Below are 23,218 nucleotides of genomic sequence, written 5' to 3' on the forward strand. Positions count from 1 at the left end.
TTGCTCCCGATGAGCAGGTTGGTGCCTTGCATGGTTTCCTCCACCATCGGTGTGTGAACGTGTGTGTGAAAATGGGTGAATGTAATGCACAATCTATGTAAAGCTGTATGAATGTGTGTGTGTGAATGGGTGAGTGTAATGCACAATCTATGTAAAGCTGTATGAATGTGTGTGTGTGAATGGGTGAGTGTAATGCACAATCTATGTAAAGCTGTATGAATGTGTGAGTGAGTGTGTGTGTGTGTGTGTGTGTGTGTGTGTGTGTGTGTGTGTGTGTGTGTGTGTGTGTGTGTGTGTGTGTGTGTGTGTGTGTGTGTGTGTGTGTGTGTGTGTGTGTGTGTGTGTGTGTGTGTGTGTGTGTGTGTGTGTGTGTGTGTGTGTGTGTGTGTGAATGGGTGAATGTAATGCACAATCTATGTAAAGCTGTATGAATGTGTGTGTTGGTGAATGTAATGTAAAGCGCTTTGGATAAAATCACTTTACTGTGTAGATGCACATTTTACCATTTACTATTTCCATTAGTCCATTCACCATGTATGTACTAAACCAAGGGTTCTCAACCTTTTTGGCTGGGGACCCCCGGAAATGCTTTGACCCCCGGAAATGCTTTGACCCCCTCCCCAGTACTATGTGTAAACTATGTAAACTCTTCATTTTTTCCATATTCTAGCCATTCAGTTGCACAAAAAAAAATACTTTGGGGAACCCCCAAAATAATTTGGCGACCCAAAAGTCAGTCTTTTGAATAGTTTTAATTTAGTTTTAGTCACCTGGAACGTGTTAGTGTTGGTCTAGTTTTAGTGGACTAAATGTCATGAGATTTCAGTCGACTAAATCTACGGTTGATTTAGTCGACTAAAATGTATTTTGGCGGGCCTTGATGCCGTCGTAATGACTGATTTTACACTTGCTGACAATAGCAGATCTACAAGCTCACAACGCGGCGCGCTGCGATGCGTTGTGATCTGCTATTGTCAGCATGCAACAAAGTGTCAAATTACTTGTACTGGATCTCTTGTCCACTAGTCCCTTCCTAACATTTTAGTCTAGTTTTTATTTGTCGACAAAATTGTCAGTATATTTAATCTTTTCAGTCTTTAGTTTCAGTCATCGTGGCTTAGTTTTCATTTAGTTTCCATTTTGTTTTCGTCAGTGAAAAAAGGTAGTCGACGAACATTTTTCGTTATAGTTTTAGTCGACAAATTCAACACTGATTTCCATAAGAATCTGGATCTAGCGATCTGAAAAGGGATGGTGTTGTTTTGGGCAGGCGTACTGTGAGACTCCTCGTAAAGGGATGGTGTTGTTTTGGGCAGGCGTACTGTGAGACTCCTCGTAAAGGGATGGTGTTGTTTTGGGCAGGCGTACTGTGAGACTCCTCGTAAAGGGATGGTGTTGTTTTGGGCAGGCGTACTGTGAGACTCCTCGTAAAGGGATGGTGTTGTTTTGGGCAGGCGTACTGTGAGACTCCTCGTAAAGGGATGGTGTTGTTTTGGGCAGGCGTACTGTGAGACTCCTCGTGGCCAGTGGGTGACGGAGTGGCCTGGACAGGTGGTGCTCTGCACCTCCCAGATCTACTGGACCCTGGAAGTACACGAAGCCATCAGAGCAGGAGCTGGCGTGAGTTTTACCTGCTTTTTGTGTGTGTGTGTGTGTGTGTGTGTGTGCCTGTGGTTCCCGAGGCTAATGAAAATGCGACGAGTCTGTTTTCGTTGAGCAATAAGTGTGTTTTGCTTTGCGGCAGGGTTTAAAGAGATACCATGAGCAGCTGCAGAGTCAGCTGAATGACATCGTGGAGCTGGTGAGAGGAAGACTACCCAAACAGACCCGGACCACGCTGGGGGCGTTGGTGACCATCGACGTGCACGCCAGAGACGTGGTCCTGGAACTGAGCCAGAAAGGTACTTCATGCATGGCATTAGTTGCTTACTATGAAAAACTGTGTCGTTTAACCGCTTCCGTACATAGGAAGTCGCCACACGTCCTAGGGGTCCCAATTGACAGGTACATCCGACGTCCTCACACGTCTTAGCGCATCCTCAATGATATGGGGCGAGATAAGAATATTCTGAATTTTTCCCTTTTTTTTTTTTGTCAGTTCGCCTTTCGGCTACCGTATGCTAACCTGACTCCGCCAGATGGGGCAGCAGAGATTACACTGGGTCCCCCCCTCCTGCTCCCATCTGGGAACTCTCAGGCAGACTTGATGCTCCGGCCACCAAACGGCCTGGCCAATCAGCGGCAGCTAGAGGCGGGATCAAGGCATACACAGTGCTGCCTTGATCCCGCCTCTAGCTGCCGCTGATAGGCAATTGTTAGCTTACCATTGACTTGGCCATTAGCGCGACGGAAAGAATGACTCGTCTCTCCTAATCCAGGGCGCTCTCCGTGGTGTTGAACGGATCGATATACTGGCGCTTCATTTCTGCTCCTCATCCGTCTCTCCTGCAAAATATGAACGCTTTTTGGATCATATATCGTATAAATTAAAACGATCGCAATGTAAGCTAGCTATGTAAAGTAAACTTTTTTTTTTGTGGATTGTTTCCGGGTCATGGGTTTCCGAGTAAAAGCGGCCATGTCTTTCCGGCACCCCAGAGCTCCTATTTTGAAGGACTTCCGGCACTGATTGTGTTAAAATCCCCGATGTGTGTCGTCTCGGAAAGGAGTGTAGAAAAGGAAGGAAAGTACACGTGAATATGTTCTTTCAGGATCTCAGCATTTATTTTGGTAAAACACGAGATGAAATCGTTACAAAGCAATAGCATGTGAAAAGGTACACGCAAGTTGACTATTTCAACAAAGTCTCCGGAGCCAAATGTGAGGCAGAGTTGAAATCAGCCCCGAGAAATGGAATCGCAGTTGATTATATACACACAATGACCACAACACAAGGTCCCTCCTCTCACCGGACCTGAAATAGGCGCTTCCTGACTTTTGACCAATGAGACCTGGGTTAGTAGCTGTTCCGGTATAGAGAGAGGCGGACCCTCTCGTGTCCTGTCCTAATAGTAAACTTTAAACGGAGTTCTAACTTTGAATCGTATCGTGTCGTATCGTCGTGTCGTATCGTATCGTCGTATTGTATCGTAAATAAAAAACAATAATGATGAATTAAAGGTACAATGAGAACGTAGTTAAAACATAACGGAAATAAATTAAATTGAACAGGCTTTATATTAAGAAATTAATTAAACAGTTTGACCCAGTAAATAAAACTACAATCATGAAAAATACCCTGTCTGTCTTATAGTACATTTTAAATCCGTACAAAATGCACTCGCTTAGTAACAGTTTCATAACGTTTCTCATTATTCTATAATGACAGGAGATTGTTAAGAGTCATTCTTTAAGAAAGTTAAATGTTGAAACGGTTACACAGTGAGAAACTATAAGTCTCTGTCTCTAGCCAAATTGTCACCAGCGATCCTAAGTTCAAAGCAGGGAAGCCCCTAGACAATAGGCCTTTTGGTTCAGGTGTCGAAGAGTAAACATTCTTTTACTATGGTAAATAAGAACAATCTTTGAGTCTATAGCAGGATCATTTTCACATGAGTCAACAGACTGTCAGAGAGAAAACCTCTTGTCTAGCTTTAACATTACATACTCAGTAATTATGAATATGCTATATGATTCATAATATACCACACCTGCATTTCCCGTCAGTCATTCGGTCGGTCGGTCACACCTCCATATATGGTCACACCTCGTGACATCACGCCTCCATATATGGTCACGCCTCGTGACATCACGCCTCCATATATGGCCGTCTCCATATATGAGAGACGGCCACTGACTCTGGGGGAGCCCACAGGGATCGAACCGGGAACCTCACTGTACCCATCCGGCCGCTCTACCTCCTGATCCACTGGCGATGAGCCATGCAGCTCAGTTATGCACACCTCTAGGTTGCCCTAGTTTGTATGCTTTCCCTGGTCAAATTAAAGTGAAATGAAAATGGTAATATACAGTAATTCTCCACTTTTCAGGTGTTTCGCACGAATCTGACTTCCAGTGGCTAGCTCAGCTCCGCTACTACTGGACCGATGAAAACGTGCGGGTGCGCATCATCAACTGCGATGTCAAGTACGCCTACGAGTATCTGGGCAACTCCACCCGGCTGGTCATCACCCCGCTCACTGACCGCTGCTACCGAACCCTGGTCGGTAATGTCTGTCTGTCTCTGTCTCTGTCTCTGTCTCTGTCTGTCTGTCTGTCTGTCTGTCTGTCTGTCTGTCTGTCTGTCTGTCTGTCTGTCTGTCTGTCTGTCTGTCTGTCTGTCTGTCTGTCTGTCTGTGCTACCGAACCCTGGTAAGTCCCACGCTGGGAAAGACCTGCGCTGTACAGTGCATTGGTGGAATTTGGCGGAAGAAGGGGGATTTTGGCGGAAGTACCGCTCAAGGAAATGACGTGCAATCTCCGTGCATGAAACAAGTATTGCGATTGGTCGGAAAATATCGTATCCGGGGGATACGATATTCGTAAGATGAGTAAGGCTGGGACTGAGGCCTCTACCTCTCAACTCGAGCAGGAACCCGATCTCACCCAAACACAGTGAAATATCACGGATTGGCAATTCCGTACAAACTCTACTAGAAAAAACCCTAAACCCTACATATTACACTACTACTGTACTGTTTTGACCGCGACGGAGGTGTGGCTTTCACCCCATTATCTCAGTTGGGTCAAACCAAAACATTATTCGCAACGGCAACTCGCTCACTTTGACTCGCTCAGTGGTGGCTCCCGTTGCTCAAGTTCCCTTGAGACGCTAGTCTAAAACTATATGGCAGTTAATGGAGAGCATTTCAGTGTAATATGTATGGATTTGGGGATTTTCTAGTAGTGTATGTACAGAATTTCACCGTGATTTGGATGAGATCGGGTTGCGAGCGCAGTCCGACGACTTCAAACTTTTCTAGAGGGGGACTAGAGGGGCATTCGCACCCGACGAGGGTCGCCCAAGTCAGACAAATACATTATACACCAATTTTTTTTTTTTTTTAAGATATTTTTTTTGCGGCTTACGCCTTTTTTATTGGTTTTTGAAGGGCTGACAGGAAACGGGAGAGAGATGGGGGAAGACATGCAGTAAAGGCCGTGTCGGGCTCGGGAGTCGAACCCGCGGCACACTGCGACTGGATTACCAGTCGGGTGCCCAGACGGTTACGCCACCGCCTGGGCACCAATTGATTTCTACCGGACAAAAGTTCAGCATAATACAATTGTCACACCCGTGTGAAGTGAGGGGCGCTGTTATCATCCTACAAACACATGACGTAACATGTCTATTTGCTCAGACACTATGACGTAAAAAAAAAGACAAAAATAGACACTAAGTCGATTTGCTAAGACACTATGACGTAAAATTCTCTATTAATTGTCAATGGGAATTTAATGTTTGTGTAGGACATACATCTACACTAATAGCTGAATATAGGAGGGGCTAGCTAGCGCCCCTCAATAATGCCTGGTCATCATCATCTTGCTCGTCCTCTGTCTCAGATCGGAGCGTTCTACCTGAGTCTGGGGGGAGCGCCTGAGGGTCCGGCAGGGACAGGGAAGACGGAGACCACCAAGGATCTGGCCAAAGCCCTGGCCGTGCAGTGTGTGGTCTTCAACTGCTCTGATGGACTCAACTATCTGGCAATGGGGAAGGTGATTTATGTACTATTCTGTTGTGCAATTTAGTTATAGTTTCTTACTGTAAAGCGGTGGTTTTCTCAGACCCAAAACTTTGAATATGTTGTTGTGGTTTGGATAATGCAATATCCATACAATTCCATGCTGTATTGATGTTGGTACCATAGGAGAGATAACAGGCCAAACGTTGATCAAAATAACAATTCTTCTACACTCTCTAATTGTGTAGACTTCTTGTAAATTAAGTAGCCAATTAATGCAGGTATTTAACAATAATCTAACTCTTGAGAGTGTAAACTGGTCCATTGGGTTTTATTTTACACTCTCAAGATCTAATACGGGTCCATTTTGTTAGCAACTCTCCATCATTTAGCTGGGGACCACCTGGCTGGAACCCCCTCCTGGAGGGGTTAGGTTATAGCTTCTGGAATAGGTGCAGGTTCCCAATTTCTAAAAGCTCAGAAAACAGGTCTTGCAATCTCATCATTGTTTAACACATTGAGAGCCCACGCAAAACTGCCCAAAAATCACTTTCACCTAGAAAATCCATTCACATTTTTTATAATTCAGCTGACTGTGGAGACACATGCTGGAACTTTTTACTTTGAAATGTTTTATAGTTTCTGAGTTATTTAATTTAAACGCCAAATGCATTCTCAATGGCGAAAACACAAACTTTGGCACCACGTATAAAAAAAGAAAAATCATTGTTTTGATTTTTTTGATTTTTTTTTAATAAAAAAAAAATATATATATATTTTTTTTTTCAAAGACGTCCACAGACGTCTTGGGCTCTGCCCGTGCGGTAATACCAAAGACGTCCACAGACGTCTTGGGCACAAAATGTGTTTAAATGCACTCCCAGACCAACCACACCAAACCATGCCTTAAACATTAGCCAATCTTTATCCTAATGCCCTGACTTTTTATTTTATTAATTGGTTAACCTTTTCACAGTATAACCATCTTTTAATTAATTAATGCATTCTTCCAAAACCAGTGTTTTTCCTAATGAAATCCATTCTTTTGAACTATTTGTAGTGGAGTAATAATACAATACTTGTCTCTGCGATGTTGTAGAGTAGAAGTAAAAGTATTAATATTGGAAATTCTCCAGTAAAGTAAAAGTACCTCAAAATTGCACTTAACTACAGTGCTTAAAGATGGAATGCCATGATTCATTATAGTAATGTTAACTCCATAGACGCATACAAAACAGAAAAAGTACAACAACCCATTCTGAACGGGAACCTCTTTTGGTGTTTTAAGCATTATGTTACACTTTAGCTATTGAAAAATAGCAGATCTACAAGCTCGGAGCTTGTAGATCTGCTATTTTTGAAAAGTATTGAAAATGTGGCGCAAATCATTGAATATATATTCTTTCAGGCACTTTCGTGCCGCGGGTTCGACTCCAGAGCCTGACGGCCTTTGCCGCGTGTCACTCCCCATCTCTCTTTCCCTTTCCTGTCTGACTACTGTTCCCTATCAATAAAGGCATAAAAAAGCCCCAAAACTAATATTTTAAAAATATATATATATTTGCTTCTGGAGGTCCCTGGAACAACATAATATGACATGAAAAAGGTAGAGCACCACTGACATAGAAACATATATTTTTCAGAAAACTTTTAGGATTTAGAAGCCATTTTTTTAGAATAGTCCTCGGGTCTAAATGGATTAAGTAAATCTACTTAGTTACTTTCCACCAACACATTGAGACTGCAAATGAGTTTGGGCTTATTGACATGATGCCTGCGTGTCTCTCTCATCTCATGGCAGTTCTTCAAAGGCCTGGCGTCATCGGGTGCGTGGGCGTGCTTCGACGAGTTCAACCGCATCGAGCTGGAGGTGCTGTCGGTGGTGGCGCAGCAGGTGCTGTGCATCCAGAGAGCCGTGGAGAACAAGATGGAGTACTTTGACTTTGAAGGCACCAGGCTGAGGCTCAACCCAAACTGCTTCGTGTCCATCACCATGAACCCTGGCTACGCCGGGCGCTCCGAGCTGCCGGACAACCTCAAGGTCTCCTTCTGCTTTCTTCTTGGACCAGCGGTTTAGCCCACACTGCGCTTATAGGCTATAGGACTGGCCACATTTTAGCTGACGATGCAAATAATTGCGATTAATTAACAGTTCTACTGCGTACTACGCGTTATCCGCATTAAAATCAAATATTCTACGCTGCCAGGATTGTTTTATTACCTTTAGATCATACGCTGAAGTATCTGGGCTTTTGATCCTCGAAATTCCGCCGAAGATAGCTTGCGCCGTTTGTTTACATTCCATCGCACCAATCGCCATCTTGCTACGCAAAATGGAGGGGGGTGTGAGGCTGTTGTAGTCAGACAAAACCCCCGTCCACTTGCATTGGACTCAATTTCCCAGAAGCCCTAGCAGCCCAGCTTAAGTTTCGATTTCCGGTTTCGAGATCATAACATGAAGCTCTCTCCCCCTGCTCCGTGGCAGAGACTGAGTTTCTTTTTAATTATTAAAATAGGGCGATTTAGACACATAAAACAAATAGCGGGGATGTCTTATTAAGCAGGGCATATCGTTTGATCAATCAATTTAACGCTCTCAAAGGATCAAAAATATTCCTAAAAAACTATATAAATAATGGAGCTGGGAACTTCTCCTTTGGTCCAGCCATTCCTGGGACATGTGAGAATGGTCCCATACACCAGGGGTTCTCAACGTTTTTGGCCGAGGACCCCCGGAAATGCTTCGGCAATGTCTCGGGACCCCCGCCCCGCCCCCTCCCGACCCCCAATATAAATTGACTGCTACAATAACCTTAATAATGGAGACAATACACCATAAATAAATACTGAAACCAGATATAATCATTAGGGAAGGTGTATGCATGTACTATGTGTACTATATGTAAACTCTTCATTTCCATTTTCCAGCCATTCAGTTGCAAAAAAAATGTGGCGACCCCCCCGAGGGGTCGCGACCCACGGATTGAGAACCCATGCCATACACGCACAATGGGCCCAAACAAAAAAAGTCCATTGTGAGTGTATGGGATTGTTCTCTATCAATATATAACTAAACACGGGTGAGATTCACCCGAACACCTGCCTGTAGAAAAAAACCAGGGATGTGTGCACTGTGCAGGGAAACAAACCTACCTTCTATGATGTCACTGAGCACCATGAAGGTACTGAAAGACCCGCACTCACCTCAGACATCAGCAACATTATGAAAATCACAAAAATATAATTGTCCGGGTGAAAATCACCTGTGTTTATAGTGTCTCTGGCGTTTTAGTCACCTGGAATGTTTTAGTGTTAAGTCTTTTAGTCGACTAAATGTCATAATATTTTAGTCGACTAAATCAACTGTAGATTTAGTCGACTAAATCTACAGTTGATTTAGTCGACTAAAATGTATTTTGGCGGGCCTTGATGCCGTCGTAATGACTGATTTTACACTTGCTGAAAATAGCAGATCTACAAGCTCACAACGCGTCGCGCTGCGACGTTGCGCATGCAAACCAAGTGTAAAATGACTTACACTGGATCTCTTGTCCACTAGTCCACATTTTAGTCTAGTTTTTATCTGTTGACGAATTGTCAATACAATTAGTCTTAGTTTTAGTCATCATAGCTTAGTTTTCATTTAGTTTCCGTTTAGTTTTCGTCAGTGAAAAAAGGTAGTCGACGAACATTTTTCGTCTTAGTTTTAGTCGACGAAAACAACACTGTTCCTAACTACACCTGTTTCCCTTGCATGCAGGTGTTGTTCAGAACGGTAGCCATGATGGTTCCTAACAACACCTGTTTCCCCTGCATCCAGGTGTTGTTCAGAACGGTAGCCATGATGGTTCCTAACTATGTGCTGATCGCAGAGATCTCTCTGTACTCCTATGGCTTCCTGAACGCCAAGCCGCTGGCGGTGAAGATTGTGATGACCTACAGGTAGGGTGACCCAGAGCCTTAGTGATAGACAGAGTTACGAAAACTCTGTTCACTTCATGGGGCCAGTCCAATGTCTCTCCTACATAGACTTCTATTGGGCATGGGGACAACCAACTGGGACAAGTCCTGGACCGGAAGTAGGCAGAAATGCATTGGACTCAGGCAACAGCCCAGCTTTAATGATCTTAAATCCCTTTATTTTAGATTGTTTTGTAGTAATCGTACAACATAAACATTAAAGAGACTTTAGTTGTTACTGTACAATACTTTAAAACAGTTGTCATGTTGCACACATGCTTAAAATAGCTCTTATTTGCGCCTCCAGCTCAAAGCTCCAACTCCAGCTTGTCTCAGTTCAGGCCGCATGAACAGTGCTTGAGCGCTCTGTTTCTGCCCCCTCTATATCGTAACTCTTCTATTAGATGGCTCTGGGTGGGTTGACCTAACCAGATATCCCCCTTTGTGTGGTGACAGTCCCTGGTTTGCAAGACTTTTCCAGGTGTCCCACAAATTGTAGCCTGGCCCAGCCATGCAGCGTGCTTTCTGGTCTAGAGGGGTGCATGGGCGCGCATGAAGCAAGCGCTGGAGAATATTGGTTCCCCTCCGCCCCTCCCCTCCCTGGTAGAAAACAGCGGAGAAAACTGAAGGCCTATTCATAGTCTGGATTTTCAGTGGTGAGGTGACCACCGCTCCGGTGGTGAGGTGACCACCGCTCCGGTGGTGAGGTGACCACCGCTCCGGTGGTGAGGTGACCACTGCTCCGGTGGTGAGGTGACCACTGCTCCAGGGGTGAGGTGACCACAGCTCCGGTGGTGAGGTGACCACCGCTCCGGTGGTGAGGTGACCACAGCTCCGGTGGTGAGGTGACCACTGCTCCGGTGGTGAGGTGACCACCGCTCCGGTGGTGAGGTGACCACCGCTCCGGTGGTGAGGTGACCACAGCTCCGGTGGTGAGGTGACCACCGCTCCGGTGGTGAGGTGACCACCGCTCCGGTGGTGAGGTGACCACCGGAGCTGTAATAACGCGGAGCGGTGGTGAGTAAAACAGAGAAAAGGGCTGCAGCGCTGGTTTGCTCTTCACCGCGTCTCAGTGACGTCATGTTGTAGTTTTGGGTGAAGCGGTGGTCACCTCACCACCGAAAATCCAGACTATGAATAACGCTTAACGTCACCATTATTTCGAGCGGCGCCACCCTCTGCACTGTAGTTCACTTCCACTCCTAAACCAGGAAATGTATCTCGTTCCACGAGGCTTTCCTTTTCTTTTTTTAGCCGATGCAAACGAAAATAAAAGCCTGGGTACCGAGGCGACACAAATTGAGTCCCACATTGTGAATGAGACAGTGGCAGGCATTAGTGTTCAAATGCCTTATAGTTAGTCCCCTAATAGTTGGCTTTCTGTTCTCTCATTGTCCCTTTTCCTGCAAGATGTGTCCGCCAACCCATTTAGACCTGGTGCTACCTATACGTTGTTTTACCTTTAAAGGAGCATTCAGTGATGTGGGTGATTTGGAAAAAACCCCGGTCCGTCCTGGTAACAAGATGTGCACATTCACGCTCTACAGTGGGGGAAGTACAACAGACCAACAGCACACACACCAAGACCCGCCCCACTCGATCATGATTGGAGGAAGGCCCCTCTCATCCTGATTGGATGAAAGCTTTGCCACCCAAAGCCCAAACCGAAACTAGGGTTTTTTGACTTCAGGGGCTCACTGGGGACAGGGAGGAACTCCTTATATGGTCAGCACACTTTATAGTAGGGAGGATTATCCAAAAAATAAGTGATATATGAATTAAGTGAAATCACTGAATATACCTTTAATGCCGGCAGCGCTCTGTGATCATACAGTATTTGTGATGACGGCTATGGCTGTTTTTAATAACTGGCATTAAGCTACTGAATTGGACATGGCCCCGCTTCCAAAATGAAACGTATGCATGGTGATGGAGAGCATGTGGAAAACAAATTACGCTTTTGTCAGCCCTGTCCACATTTTTTTTCTCCCTCGTTATACAGGCTGTGCTCGGAGCAGCTGTCCTCTCAGTTCCACTACGACTATGGCATGAGGGCCGTCAAGGCCGTGCTGGTGGCGGCCGGGAACCTCAAGCTCAAGTTCCCCCACCAGAACGAAGATATCTTGGTACGGTGTTGATTTTTAATACGTTTTGACTTGGGAACGATTCTACAAAATGTCTTCAAAATCATGAGAGTTTTCTGAAAAACCCATGTTTCTGTGTCAGTGGTGGTCAGCCTTTTTCACGTCAAGGACCCCCAGAATTATCTGTATGTGGCCATGGACCCCCATCTGAAAATATGTAGTTCCAGGGACTCCCCCAGAAGCAAAGATTTGAGTTAAAAACGTTGGCTCTGAAAGAATATATATTCAAAGATTTGCATCACATTTTCACAACTTTTCAAAAATAGCAGACCTACAAGCTTGTAGCGCGGCACTCGGTGCCGCGCTATGAGTTTGTAGATTTTCTATTTTTCAATAGCTAAAGTCTCCTTTCTCAGCAATAGCTAAAGTATAACATAATGCTTAAAACACCAAAAGGGGTTCCCGCCCAAAATGGTTTAATACATTTTCATTCAGTTGTAGTTTTAAAATATCATAAGATTTCCGTCGACTAAAATGTACAGCTGATTTTGTTGACTAAAGTGTATTGTGGCGGTGCCATGATGGCGTCGCAATGCCCGATTCTACACTTGGTTGCATGCTGAAAATAACAGATCTACAAGTTCCCAACTTGTAGATCACGTTGTGAACCTGTAGATCTGCTATATTTCAGAGTGCAACACCCGAGCGCAACCAACCGTACAATGACTTACAGGTCTTTTAGTCTCGACCTTCTCCACTAGTCCCTCGATCCCTAACATTTTAGTCTAGTTTTTATTTGTTGACGAAATTGTCAATAGCCTTAGTTTTAGTTAGTTGTCATATCTTTTGTTTTTACTTGATGGCTTGGATGGCGTTAACGACACCCTAACCCTAACCCTAACGACAGATTTTTACAAAGCGACAAACTATGCTGTGACCTTTGCATCTTTGCATCTTTGCATCTTTTGCACCTGCCCGTGGTGTAAGTGCAGCATATCTGTCTGTGATGTCGCCTCACGTTTACTCTCCTGACCACCACAGGTGCTGAGGTCAATCAAAGACGTGAACGAGCCCAAGTTCCTCTCCCACGACATTCCGCTGTTCAACGGGATCACCAGCGATCTGTTTCCTGACATCTCCCTTCCGGCGGCCGATTATAAGGTTTGTTTATTATACTAGTCCTTACCCGTTCTGAATATATGAACAGCAAATGATGTTCAGTGTGGTGTCGAAACAGCGCGTGTGTTCACGTTAACATGCCCCGTCCGAGTTGTTTACCCCGCGTGGGTCTGTTACGCGGAATTTCCCCATGTGGGTCTGTTACGCGGAAAAGTGTGTCCCAGTATTAATCTGTGTCCGTCCCAACATGCATTTCACTGGTGACCCGGAAGCCGTCCCAACATGCATTTCACTGGTGACCCGGTATGACCTTAGAGTATATATGAATAGAGACGGCACCCGGAGGAAACCCTGAGGAGAAATGGACATAGTGGCCAAATGTGGTATTGCAGCGTGGGCCCAAACACATGAACGCGCTGGTCCGTTGACTATCATTGTGCACGTTCACGATGACACGTGAACACTGTTTCATACGTGAACGCACGTGAACGCGTGCAATGATAGTCAACGGCAGCGCGTTCATGTGTTTGGGGCAAATCCATCCCAGAATGCACTCTGTTCCTACCCGGAAGGAGGAGTGAAATCGCCTCATGCGCTTTAGAGCAACTTAATGCAAGTGGATGGGAGGAGAACTCGGGTGCCGTCTCTATTAATATATACTCTAAGGGTAGGACAGACACACAGCGATCGGTGAATTTAGTAATGATACATTTCACTTGGTGCATTAACACAATGCCTGTGTAGTCACACACTGCACGTTCTCATGGGTTGCACCGTTGTTCCTTGTTGTGTGCAGCTGTTTCTGGAGGCTGCTGTGGAGTGCTGTGAAAAGAGCAACATACAGCCAACACAGGTGTTCCTAGAGAAGATGATCCAGACGTATGAGATGATGATAGTCAGACACGGGTATGCAGAAATAAAAAAAAATAATTAAAAAAACTGAAAGTTTTAGTTAACTGAAACTAAATAAAAAATAAAAATAAATGTAAAACGATAACTAAACTGAAACTGTATTGTGTGTTCACAAAACTAACTGAAATTATAGAAAAAATACCCTTAGTTATAGTTTTAGTTTTTATAGTTTTAGTTTTAGTTTTTATAGTTTTAGTTATAGTTTTTTAGTTTAAAAAACTAAAACTAAACTATAACTAAACTAAAACTAAGCATTTCACCAAAATAAAAACTAAATAAAAACTAGCAAACCCGCTCTAAAAACTAACTAAAACTAACTTATTTTTTTGGAAAATTCAAAACTAACTAAAACTAAACTATAATGAGAAAAACAAAACTATTATAACCTTGATACGTACGGTATCAAACTTTATCAAATCAAATCAAACTCTATTCATAGAGCACGTTTAAAAACAACCGAGGTTGACCAACGTTCTTCTGTACAGAGCAGGAGCAAGAAACAAAATACAAGAGAGGGGAAAAAAGTGTAGACATGAGGACAAACTACGGAGCCCCGGATTGGCCATTGCGGAGAGATTTTTTTTATTGTTATTTGTTATCTTGTGATCTCGAATTATTAATTCGAGATCACAAGATAACGAATTTTAAAAAGAAAATCTCTCCGCAATGGCCAATGTATGTATGAACAAAATAAAACAAAACATTGGATGAGCTCAGATGAGATTAACCCATTTTGACCTGAGATCAGATTCTAAAAATGTCTTCTACATCCTGACAGTTTTCTGAAAAAGCTATGTTTCTATGTCAGTCGTTCTTCGATTTTTCAAAAATAGCAGACCTACAAGCTCGTAGCGCGCCACTCGGTGGCGCGCTATGAGCTTGTAGATCTGCTATTTTTCAATAGCTAAACATGGGTTAAAAGCGAATGAAAATAAATGAGGGTTGTGAGAGCTAAATGTTACACTAGGTCGCATGCTGAAAATAGCCAATCTACAAGCTTGTGAGCTTGTATATTGTAGAATTGCTGTCAAAATCAACATGTAAATTCCCACATGTGATGTGATGGTGTTTTTTGCATGTTCAGGTTCATGCTGGTGGGGGAACCCTTCGCTGGGAAGACCCAAGTCCTCCACGTTCTGGCCGACACTCTGACGCTCATGAACCAGAGAGGACACAACCAGGAGGAGAGGGTCATCTACCGGACTGTCAACCCCAAGGCCATCACCATGGGACAGCTGTTTGGACAGTACGACCCTGTCTCCCATGAGGTGGGACTGAGTGGGAGTCGGACAACATGTATCTGTCCAATAAGCCATTCTGGGCGGGAACCCCTTTTTGGTGTTCTAACCCTTCTGGATGGGAACCCCTTTTGGGGTTCTGTACAGTATGTACACTGTAGAGTATTAAAAGAAAAAAATTACGCTGCTACATAAATATTTGAACTTTTTCAGAAAACCTAGGTCAGGATTTAGAAGGCATTAATTGTCAATGGGATTATAGACCATGTCTCTCATAAGGTGTGACTGAGTGGGACAATTTACAATTTACAATTTAGGCATTTAGCAGACGCTCTTAATCCAGAGCGACTTACAATAGGCAAGAACAAAAAGCATGGGAATACATCACATATGTAACAAAATGCATTTATCGCGAAACATGCGTAAGCTAAGACCGTGACTAGAACATATCTATATAATGACACTATACATATAAACTATAACTAGAACATATCTATATAATGACACTATACATATAAACTACACATATGTGCTATACTATGCTGTACATATATACTATGAAGTGCTATGACTACATACAATGCACTTATTGTGCTGTCTACATGACATGCTATAAGTCTGTTTCAAATGCTATATAAGTCTAAGAAGTGCTGTCTAAGGGGGTAGGGTAAGTGCTATGGGCCATGATGGAGTCTGAAAAGGTGGGTTTTCAGACTACGGCGGAAGATCGGGAGTGATGCTGCAGTTCTGATTGCAACGGGAAGTGCATTCCACAGTTTTGGGGCCAGAAGGGAGAAGAGTTTGGGACGTGTGGAGCGTTGTCCCGGCGTTTTTAGTGAGGGTACTTCCAGTTTCCCTGCGTTGGCTGATCTGAGTGCGCGGGAGGGTTTGTAGGGTTCAATCATGCTGGCAAGATATGGGGGAGCCATACCTTTGGTTGCTTTAAATGCCAACATCAGAGTTTTGTATTCTGTGCGGGCAGCGACCGGGAGCCAGTGCAGGGAGCGGAGCAGGGGGGAGACATGTGAGAATTTTGGCTGGTTGAAGACCAAGCGAGCTGCGGCATTTTGGATCAGTTGGAGAGGCTTCAGTGCACATGCCGGTAGGCATGTGCAACACTAGGGTTGATTTTGACAGCAAATTTGTATTTTGTTTTAGTCACAAACGGGTCCAGAGTAGACCCAGTGTTTGGTCCAGAGTAGACCCAGTGTTTGACGACCAGTGGAATCGAGGGATGTTTAATTAAGTGAGATTTCCGAGATGGAAAAAAACCCATGGTAAAAACCCATGGAAAAACCCATGGAAAAACCCATGAAAAAAACCCATGGAAAAACCCATGGAAAAAACCCATGGAAAAAAACCCATGGAAAAACCCATGGAAAAAAACCCATGGAAAAAAACCCATGGAAAAAAACCCATGGAAAAAACCCATGGAAAAAAAACCATGGAAAAAAACCCATGGAAAAAAACCCATGGAAAAATCCCATGGAAAAACCCATGGAAAAAACCCATGGAAAAACCCATGGAAAAAACCCATGGAAAAAACCCATGGAGAATCGTACATGCATGGATGTTGTAATCCAAATCACTAGTTGTCCCCATTATATTCCCCTCTTCTTCATGTACTTGTTGTTTTCTGCACAGTGGGTAGATGTACTGTTTTCTGCATGTAAGTACAGTGGACAGATGTACTGTTTTCTGCATGTAAGTACAGTGGGCAGATGTACTGTTTTCTGCATGTAAGTACAGTGGGCAGATGGGTGTTATTTTTCTTCCAGTGGGCAGACGGGATCGTGGCCAACACGTTCCGTGAGTTTGCATCGGCGGACACAGTGGAGCGTAAGTGGGTGGTGTTCGACGGACCCATCGACACGCTGTGGATCGAGAGCATGAACACCGTGTTGGACGACAACAAGAAGGTAAATTATGTAGCTCAATGCTACATGTAGCGCTGCGGCAGTTAATGGAAGTCATTGATTTAATCGATATTAAAAATATATATATTTTAATATAATCCATCCATATTTTGGGCATGCCATGATAAGTAAAGTTCACAACGCATCCCGAAGGGACGCATTGTGAACTTGTACATCGGCTGTTTTTTTGTTTTGTTTGTTTTTTTCAATTTCCTCACAACACCGTTGTGTGACTTAAGCTTAAAGGAGAATTCCATATTAAAAGGCTTTCTTACCTTTCTTTGTAGTTGTTACGTCCCCACCAAAGAGGTCCAGGTGTTATTTTGTGCAAAAGCTCCTTATTGGCTATTTCCCCTACCATAAGCCCTAAATGAATTGCATTGAGTTGAATGGGGCTATGGGGTGTTGTGCTAATTCGCTTATTTCCATCGCTCAAAATTATATATTTTTTGTATATATCCTCTCTTCATAATGTAAATAATATCCCAAGCGGCACACTTTACTACTTATTTCGATGGAAATAAGCGAATTAGCACAACACCCCATAGCCCCATTGAATTCCCATTCAATTCAATGCAATTCATTGAGGGCTTATGGTAGGGGAAATAGCCAATAAGGAGTTTTTGCACAAAAAAACACCTGGACCTCTTTGGTGGGGACGTAACGACTACAAAGAAAGGTAAGAAAGGTAAAAAAGCCTTCTAGCATGGAATTCTCCTTTAAGCTTAAAGGAGCATTCAGTGATTGTGGGTGATTTGGAAAAAAAAACTCTGTCCGCCCCGGTAACAAGATGTGCACATGCACGCACTACAGTGGGGGAACACGCAACAGGCCAACAGCACGCACACCAAGGCCCGCCCCTGCTCGATCATGATTGGCGGAAGCCCCCTCTCTATCCTGATTGGATGAAGACTGGGCCACCTATAGCCAAAAACAAAACCTAAGGTTTTTTGACCCCAGGGGTGAACTGGGGACAGGGAGGAACTCCTTATATGGTCAGCACACTCTATAGTAGGGAGGATTATCACAACAAAACAAAAAAATAAGTGATATTTGAGTTAAGTGAAATCACTGAATATACCTTTAATTGGTTAATTGATTGATTGAATACTTTATTAGTCAGACATGTAAACAGTACAGAGTACAGTCAAACACTTGGTCTTGCACCAACAAAGCAATCAAGTATTGCACCAACAAATCTTGTTTCCATTCGATTAATTGCCACCATTGATTACCACTTTAATGTATTAAAGTGGTTAATTTATGTATTGCTATACTGTTTCTTGAACATTCAATTAAATTGAATAAGTTATCCACAGAATGATCTCTCGGTGCAGCCTATACAACACTACAAGGATTTTAGACAGTCATTCAAGTTTTGCACTTAACCCATTCTGGGCGGGAACCCCTTTTGGTGTTTTAAACATTATGTTATAATTTAGCTATTGAAAAATAGCAGATCTACAAGCTCATAGCGCGCCACCGAGTGGCGCGCTATGAACTTGTAGGTCTGCTATTTTTTTTAAATCGTTAAAATGTGCCTCAAATCTTTCAGAAAATTGTCATGATTTAGAAAACTTTTTTTTTTCATTTCGACGTCAGGCCGGACAACTTTTTAGGAAATGTGAGAAACGCTGCGGTGTGCACTATGCAGTGTGCACTATGCGGTGTGCACTATGCGGTGTGCACTATGCAGTGTGCACTATGCGGTGTGCACTATGCGGTGTGCACTATGCGGTGTGCACTATGCGGTGTGTACTATGCGGTGTGCACTATGCGGTGTGCACTATGCGGTGTGCACTATGCGGTGTGCACTATGCAGTGTGCACTATGCAGTGTGCAGACACCTTTACTGTACTCCCCTCTGCTCCTCCTCCACACACAGCTGTGCCTGATGAGTGGTGAGATCATTCAGATGTCCAGTCAGATGAGTCTGATCTTTGAAGCCATGGATCTGTCGCAGGCCTCAGTAAGTCAAGCAACGGTTAAATCCAACAACACCACAAAGCAACCAAATATAAAATGACTTGTCTTTAAGTTCTACTGGATCAATTTATTCATATTAGTCCCTCCCATGCATTTTAGACTAGTCTAGCTTAGTTTTTATTTAGTGTTTTATTTAATTTCCGCCGAAAATGCTAGTCGACAAACATTTTTCGTCATAGTTTTAGTCAACACTGATACGAATGTGACACGTTGCATAAAAACGTTTAAATATGGTGACAGAAGGTCATAATGAGAGGGTTGTTTCGACAAAGTGCTGTTTCAGCCCGCTACAGTGAGGTCATATGAGAGGGTTGTTTCGACAACGTGCTGTTTCAGCCCGCTACAGTGAGATCATATGAGAGGGTTGTTTCGACAACGTGCTGTTTCAGCCCGCTACAGTGAGGTCATATGAGAGGGTTGTTCAACATCAACGTGCTGTTTCAGCCCGCTACAGTGAGCCGCTGTGGGATGATCTACATGGAGCCGTCCCAGCTGGGCTGGGAGCCCTTGGTGACGTCGTGGATGAAGAGGCTGCCAGAGGTCCTCCAGAGCCCAGAGCACCTCTCCCTGCTGTGGGACCTGTTCCACTGGCTGCTGCCCCCCGCGCACGCCATGCTGCGAAAACACTGCAGGGTAAGCTGCCCCGGTAACCCCCACAACAGTCCCCCCCCCCCACACACTGCAGGGTAAGCTGCCCCGGTACCCCCACAACAGTCCCCACACACACTGCAGGGTAAGCTGCCCCGGTACCCCCACAACAGTCCCCACACACACTGCAGGGTAAGCTGCCCCGGTACCCCCACAACAGTCCCCCCACACACACTGCAGGGTAAGCTGCCCCGGTATACCCCACAACAGTCCCCACACACTGCAGGGTAAGCTGCCCCGGGATACCCCACAACAGTCCCCCCACACACTGCAGGGTAAGCTGCCCCGGTATACCCCACAACAGTCCCCACACACTGCAGGGTAAGCTGCCCCGGGATACCCCACAACAGTCCCCCCCACACACTGCAGGGTAAGCTGCCCCGGTATACCCCACAACAGTCCCCACACACTGCAGGGTAAGCTGCCCCGGTACCCCCACAACAGTCCCCCCCACACACTGCAGGGTAAGCTGCCCCGGTAACCCCACAACAGTCCCCCCCACACACTGCAGGGTAAGCTGCCCCGGGATACCCCACAACAGTCCCCCCACACACTGCAGGGTAAGCTGCCCCGGTACCCCCACAACAGTCCCCACACACACTGCAGGGTAAGCTGCCCCGGTATACCCCACAACAGTCCCCACACACTGCAGGGTAAGCTGCCCCGGTATACCCCACAACAGTCCCGACTCCCCACACACTGCAGGGTAAGCTGCCCTGGTAACCCCCACAACAGTCCCCCCCACACACTGCAGGGTAAGCTGCCCCGGTACCCCCACAACAGTCCCCCCCACACACTGCAGGGTAAGCTGCCCCGATAACCCCACAACAGTCCCCCCCACACACTGCAGGGTAAGCTGCCCCGGGATACCCCACAACAGTCCCCACACAGACTGCAGGGTAAGCTGCCCCGGGATACCCCACAACAGTCCCCACACAGACTGCAGGGTAAGCTGCCCCGGGATACCCCACAACAGTCCCCACAGGATAGGCAGGGTAAGCTGCCCCGGTAACAGTCCCGACTCCCCACACACTGCAGGGTAAGAGCTGAATACCCCTGGTGTATAACGTTGAATAATGGAGATTTGTCCTCGACAGGAAGTGGTTTCGACCAGTGACGGCAACACTGTGGTGTCTCTGTGTCGTCTGTTTGAGATGCTGCTCGCCGAACCTGTGAAGGACGGTACTGGACACCAGAACATACGCACCTGGATCATGGTAATGGACACCAGAATATTACGCTATCAACAGTTTGGATCTGTGGTCACCCTATTGTGATATGTGCCTTCTTCACCGCAGGCGGCCTTTGCGTTCTCTCTGGTGTGGTCGGTGGGAGGAAGCTGCGATGCGGACAGCAGGGAGCGCTTCGATGCCTTCCTCAGGAAGACGCTTTCGGGGAAGACGGAGGGCCACAGCGTCCCTGCCTCTGTGGGCCGTTGGGAATGTCCCATGGACCAGAGAGGCCTCGTCTACGACTACTCTTATGAGGTACTATGATGTGACTCTGCATTGTAATCGTTCTAAATGCTTAGACCTGTTGTAACCTATACGTTGCCTTTCAATCCGGTCTGTGTCTCATTAGTCGTTGCATACTTAATAGTCTTGCGTTGCCAGACTGTCGCCTCTCGCAATTTTCAAATGCTTCCGTCATACAGTCTGGCGGAATATAAAGCGGAAGTGAAGCCTCCTCCCCACTTCCATGTTGTCTTTAACGTCGCACAAATTTATCCTAATATAAATCGAAATCATCTAAGCATACATAGCTTGCTGCTTAGCAGAAATGGAAATTATGAAATGTAAAGATATTTTAAAATATATTTTCGTGAACGGAAATGCCAGCTTCCTTACTGGGATTTGGGGAGGTGTAGTTCCAGACTCTATATAGCATTCGGAGACTGTGGAATAGTTGTCTGGCTACGCGTGCGAGACTGCATACTGCACATTCAGAAAACTTAGGTTAGGTTTACAAAAACCTCTCCATCCACACGAAAACGTAGCTAAAGTGACGTAATAATGATAGTGCTCCGCAGCAGCAGTCATACCAGACAGACAAAACGTGTTTCGGCGCGCAGGCCTTCGTCAGTGTCAAACCGCAGCAACTGGTAATGTCTCATCTGTTGTCCAGTTCAAAGGGAAAGGCCAGTGGGTGCACTGGAACGAGGCCATCAAGAACGTCAGTCTGGGACAGCAGAAGACCAAGGTGGAGGACATGATCGTTCCCACCATAGACACTGTGCGCTACACCTACATCATGGAGCTCTGCATCCACCATGGAGTGTTAGTATTGAAGATATGCCATAATTATTGTATCACCGTGCCTGTAATTAATAATTATACGTGGCATTGTAGAGTGTTCAGCCTCTGCCCCTCCAACAATGGGCTGCCATTGAGAATCTACAGATTCCGTTCCAGACGATGGGTTTTATGGGTAAGTCTCCAATTGGCTTAGACTCGAGTTAGCCTAGAGACAAGGCAGCCAATCATGAATAAGTGTCTACTAGGTCCCTACTATCGCACCCGTGTGAAGTGAGTGGTGCAACTCCGTGTGGGGGACGAGTTCCAGACCCACAGGAACGCACCCAGGGTGCCGGCCCGGTTCCTGCAAGCCGCCCCGCGTCCGAAACAGTGGAGAAATGACAGAGTTAAATAAATGGCGTCCTGTTCTATTCGGTTCCTTCAAGTTACTGTATATGTATGTCGGCAAACCTGATATATCGGTACATATTATGAAAAATGATTTAAATGTTCCACACTATAATTTCTTTCTCTCTCACGTTTAATTTATGCCCACAGTATGTGGCATACATATCTGTTTAACCACAGACTTATCATCCCATATAATGTGAAATGTAATGTATTGCTCTACATTTCTTAGGCCTCTGTTGTTTGTGGGTCCAACCGGCACTGGGAAGTCTGTGTATGTGAAGGAGAAGATGATGAACAACCTCGACAGGGAGCGCTATCTGCCATTCTTCATCAACTTCTCAGCCCGCACCAGTGGAAACCAGAGCCAGGTCAGAGGGCTTTTTTTGTGTGGTGCAACCACTCCAAAGAACAGCAATGTCCGTGTTCAACCGTGTTCGTGTGTGACAACCGTGTTTGTGTGTGACTATGTGACTATGAGCACCAGTACCAATGACTACCAAAAGTGGCGCTGTTGTGCCAGAAACAGAGAGAGAGAGATAGTACTGCACTGCTGCCTGATAATGAGAGACAGAGAGAGAGAGGGGAGGGGGGGAGTTGCACCACTCAGTTCACACAGGGGTGATTTTTTTTTAACACATTCCCTGAGGTTCACAAAATTCCCGACTTTTTTCCTAATGTCTCTTCCTGCGGAACACGCTGTTCCTGACTTTTGTTTTATATGATTTATTTGCCGTTTTTTTTTATAACTTTTAAAGCATTCTAGACAGGAATCCCATTTGGTGTTTATAGCATTGTTATACTTTAGCTATTGAAAAATAGCAGATCTACAAGCTCTCATTCTAGATCACCAAAACCCGGGGGTCTCGCTCTCGCTTCCAAGCGCACCTGAGGGCGGATCACCGCAGCTGTGAATGCAGTCGCTTCAAATATAGGGAATAAATAATGTGGGAACCAAATAATGTGCCATTGTGGGACAAATAAGTTGGTATTTGGCACAAGAGGAGGAGGAAGGAGACGGCATTATTACGCAGCGTAAAGATGTCCCGTGGACAGACGTGGTCTAATGCAGGGGTTCTCAACCCGTGG

The 23,218-nt window shown here is 45.1% G+C and overlaps 1 protein-coding gene and 1 long non-coding RNA gene across 2 annotated transcripts in view; both read left to right on the forward strand.

Annotated features, from left to right (window-relative positions):
- The window catches only part of LOC306916580, a 144,595-nt gene that overhangs the window by 49,665 nt on the left and 71,712 nt on the right, over positions 1–23,218 (forward strand). The window lies entirely within an intron of this gene.
- The window catches only part of LOC306916577 (dynein axonemal heavy chain 12-like), a gene marked incomplete at its 3' end in the record, with an annotated part of 94,759 nt that overhangs the window by 26,076 nt on the left and 45,465 nt on the right, over positions 1–23,218 (forward strand). Inside the window, exons 25-41 of the mRNA XM_079494500.1 lie at positions 1,501–1,620; positions 1,745–1,901; positions 3,990–4,162; positions 5,506–5,658; positions 7,426–7,665; positions 9,445–9,566; positions 11,587–11,710; positions 12,710–12,829; positions 13,584–13,693; positions 14,784–14,967; positions 16,716–16,856; positions 18,739–18,822; positions 19,284–19,472; positions 20,585–20,704; positions 20,786–20,974; positions 21,612–21,763; positions 22,362–22,500. Coding sequence (XP_079350626.1) covers positions 1,501–1,620; positions 1,745–1,901; positions 3,990–4,162; positions 5,506–5,658; positions 7,426–7,665; positions 9,445–9,566; positions 11,587–11,710; positions 12,710–12,829; positions 13,584–13,693; positions 14,784–14,967; positions 16,716–16,856; positions 18,739–18,822; positions 19,284–19,472; positions 20,585–20,704; positions 20,786–20,974; positions 21,612–21,763; positions 22,362–22,500 — 2,517 coding nt within the window. The remainder of the gene's footprint in view (positions 1–1,500; positions 1,621–1,744; positions 1,902–3,989; positions 4,163–5,505; positions 5,659–7,425; positions 7,666–9,444; positions 9,567–11,586; positions 11,711–12,709; positions 12,830–13,583; positions 13,694–14,783; positions 14,968–16,715; positions 16,857–18,738; positions 18,823–19,283; positions 19,473–20,584; positions 20,705–20,785; positions 20,975–21,611; positions 21,764–22,361; positions 22,501–23,218) is intronic.

This window comes from Electrona antarctica (assembly GCF_951216825.1).
Source record: "Electrona antarctica genome assembly, chromosome: 23".
Lineage (NCBI taxonomy): Eukaryota > Metazoa > Chordata > Actinopteri > Myctophiformes > Myctophidae > Electrona > Electrona antarctica.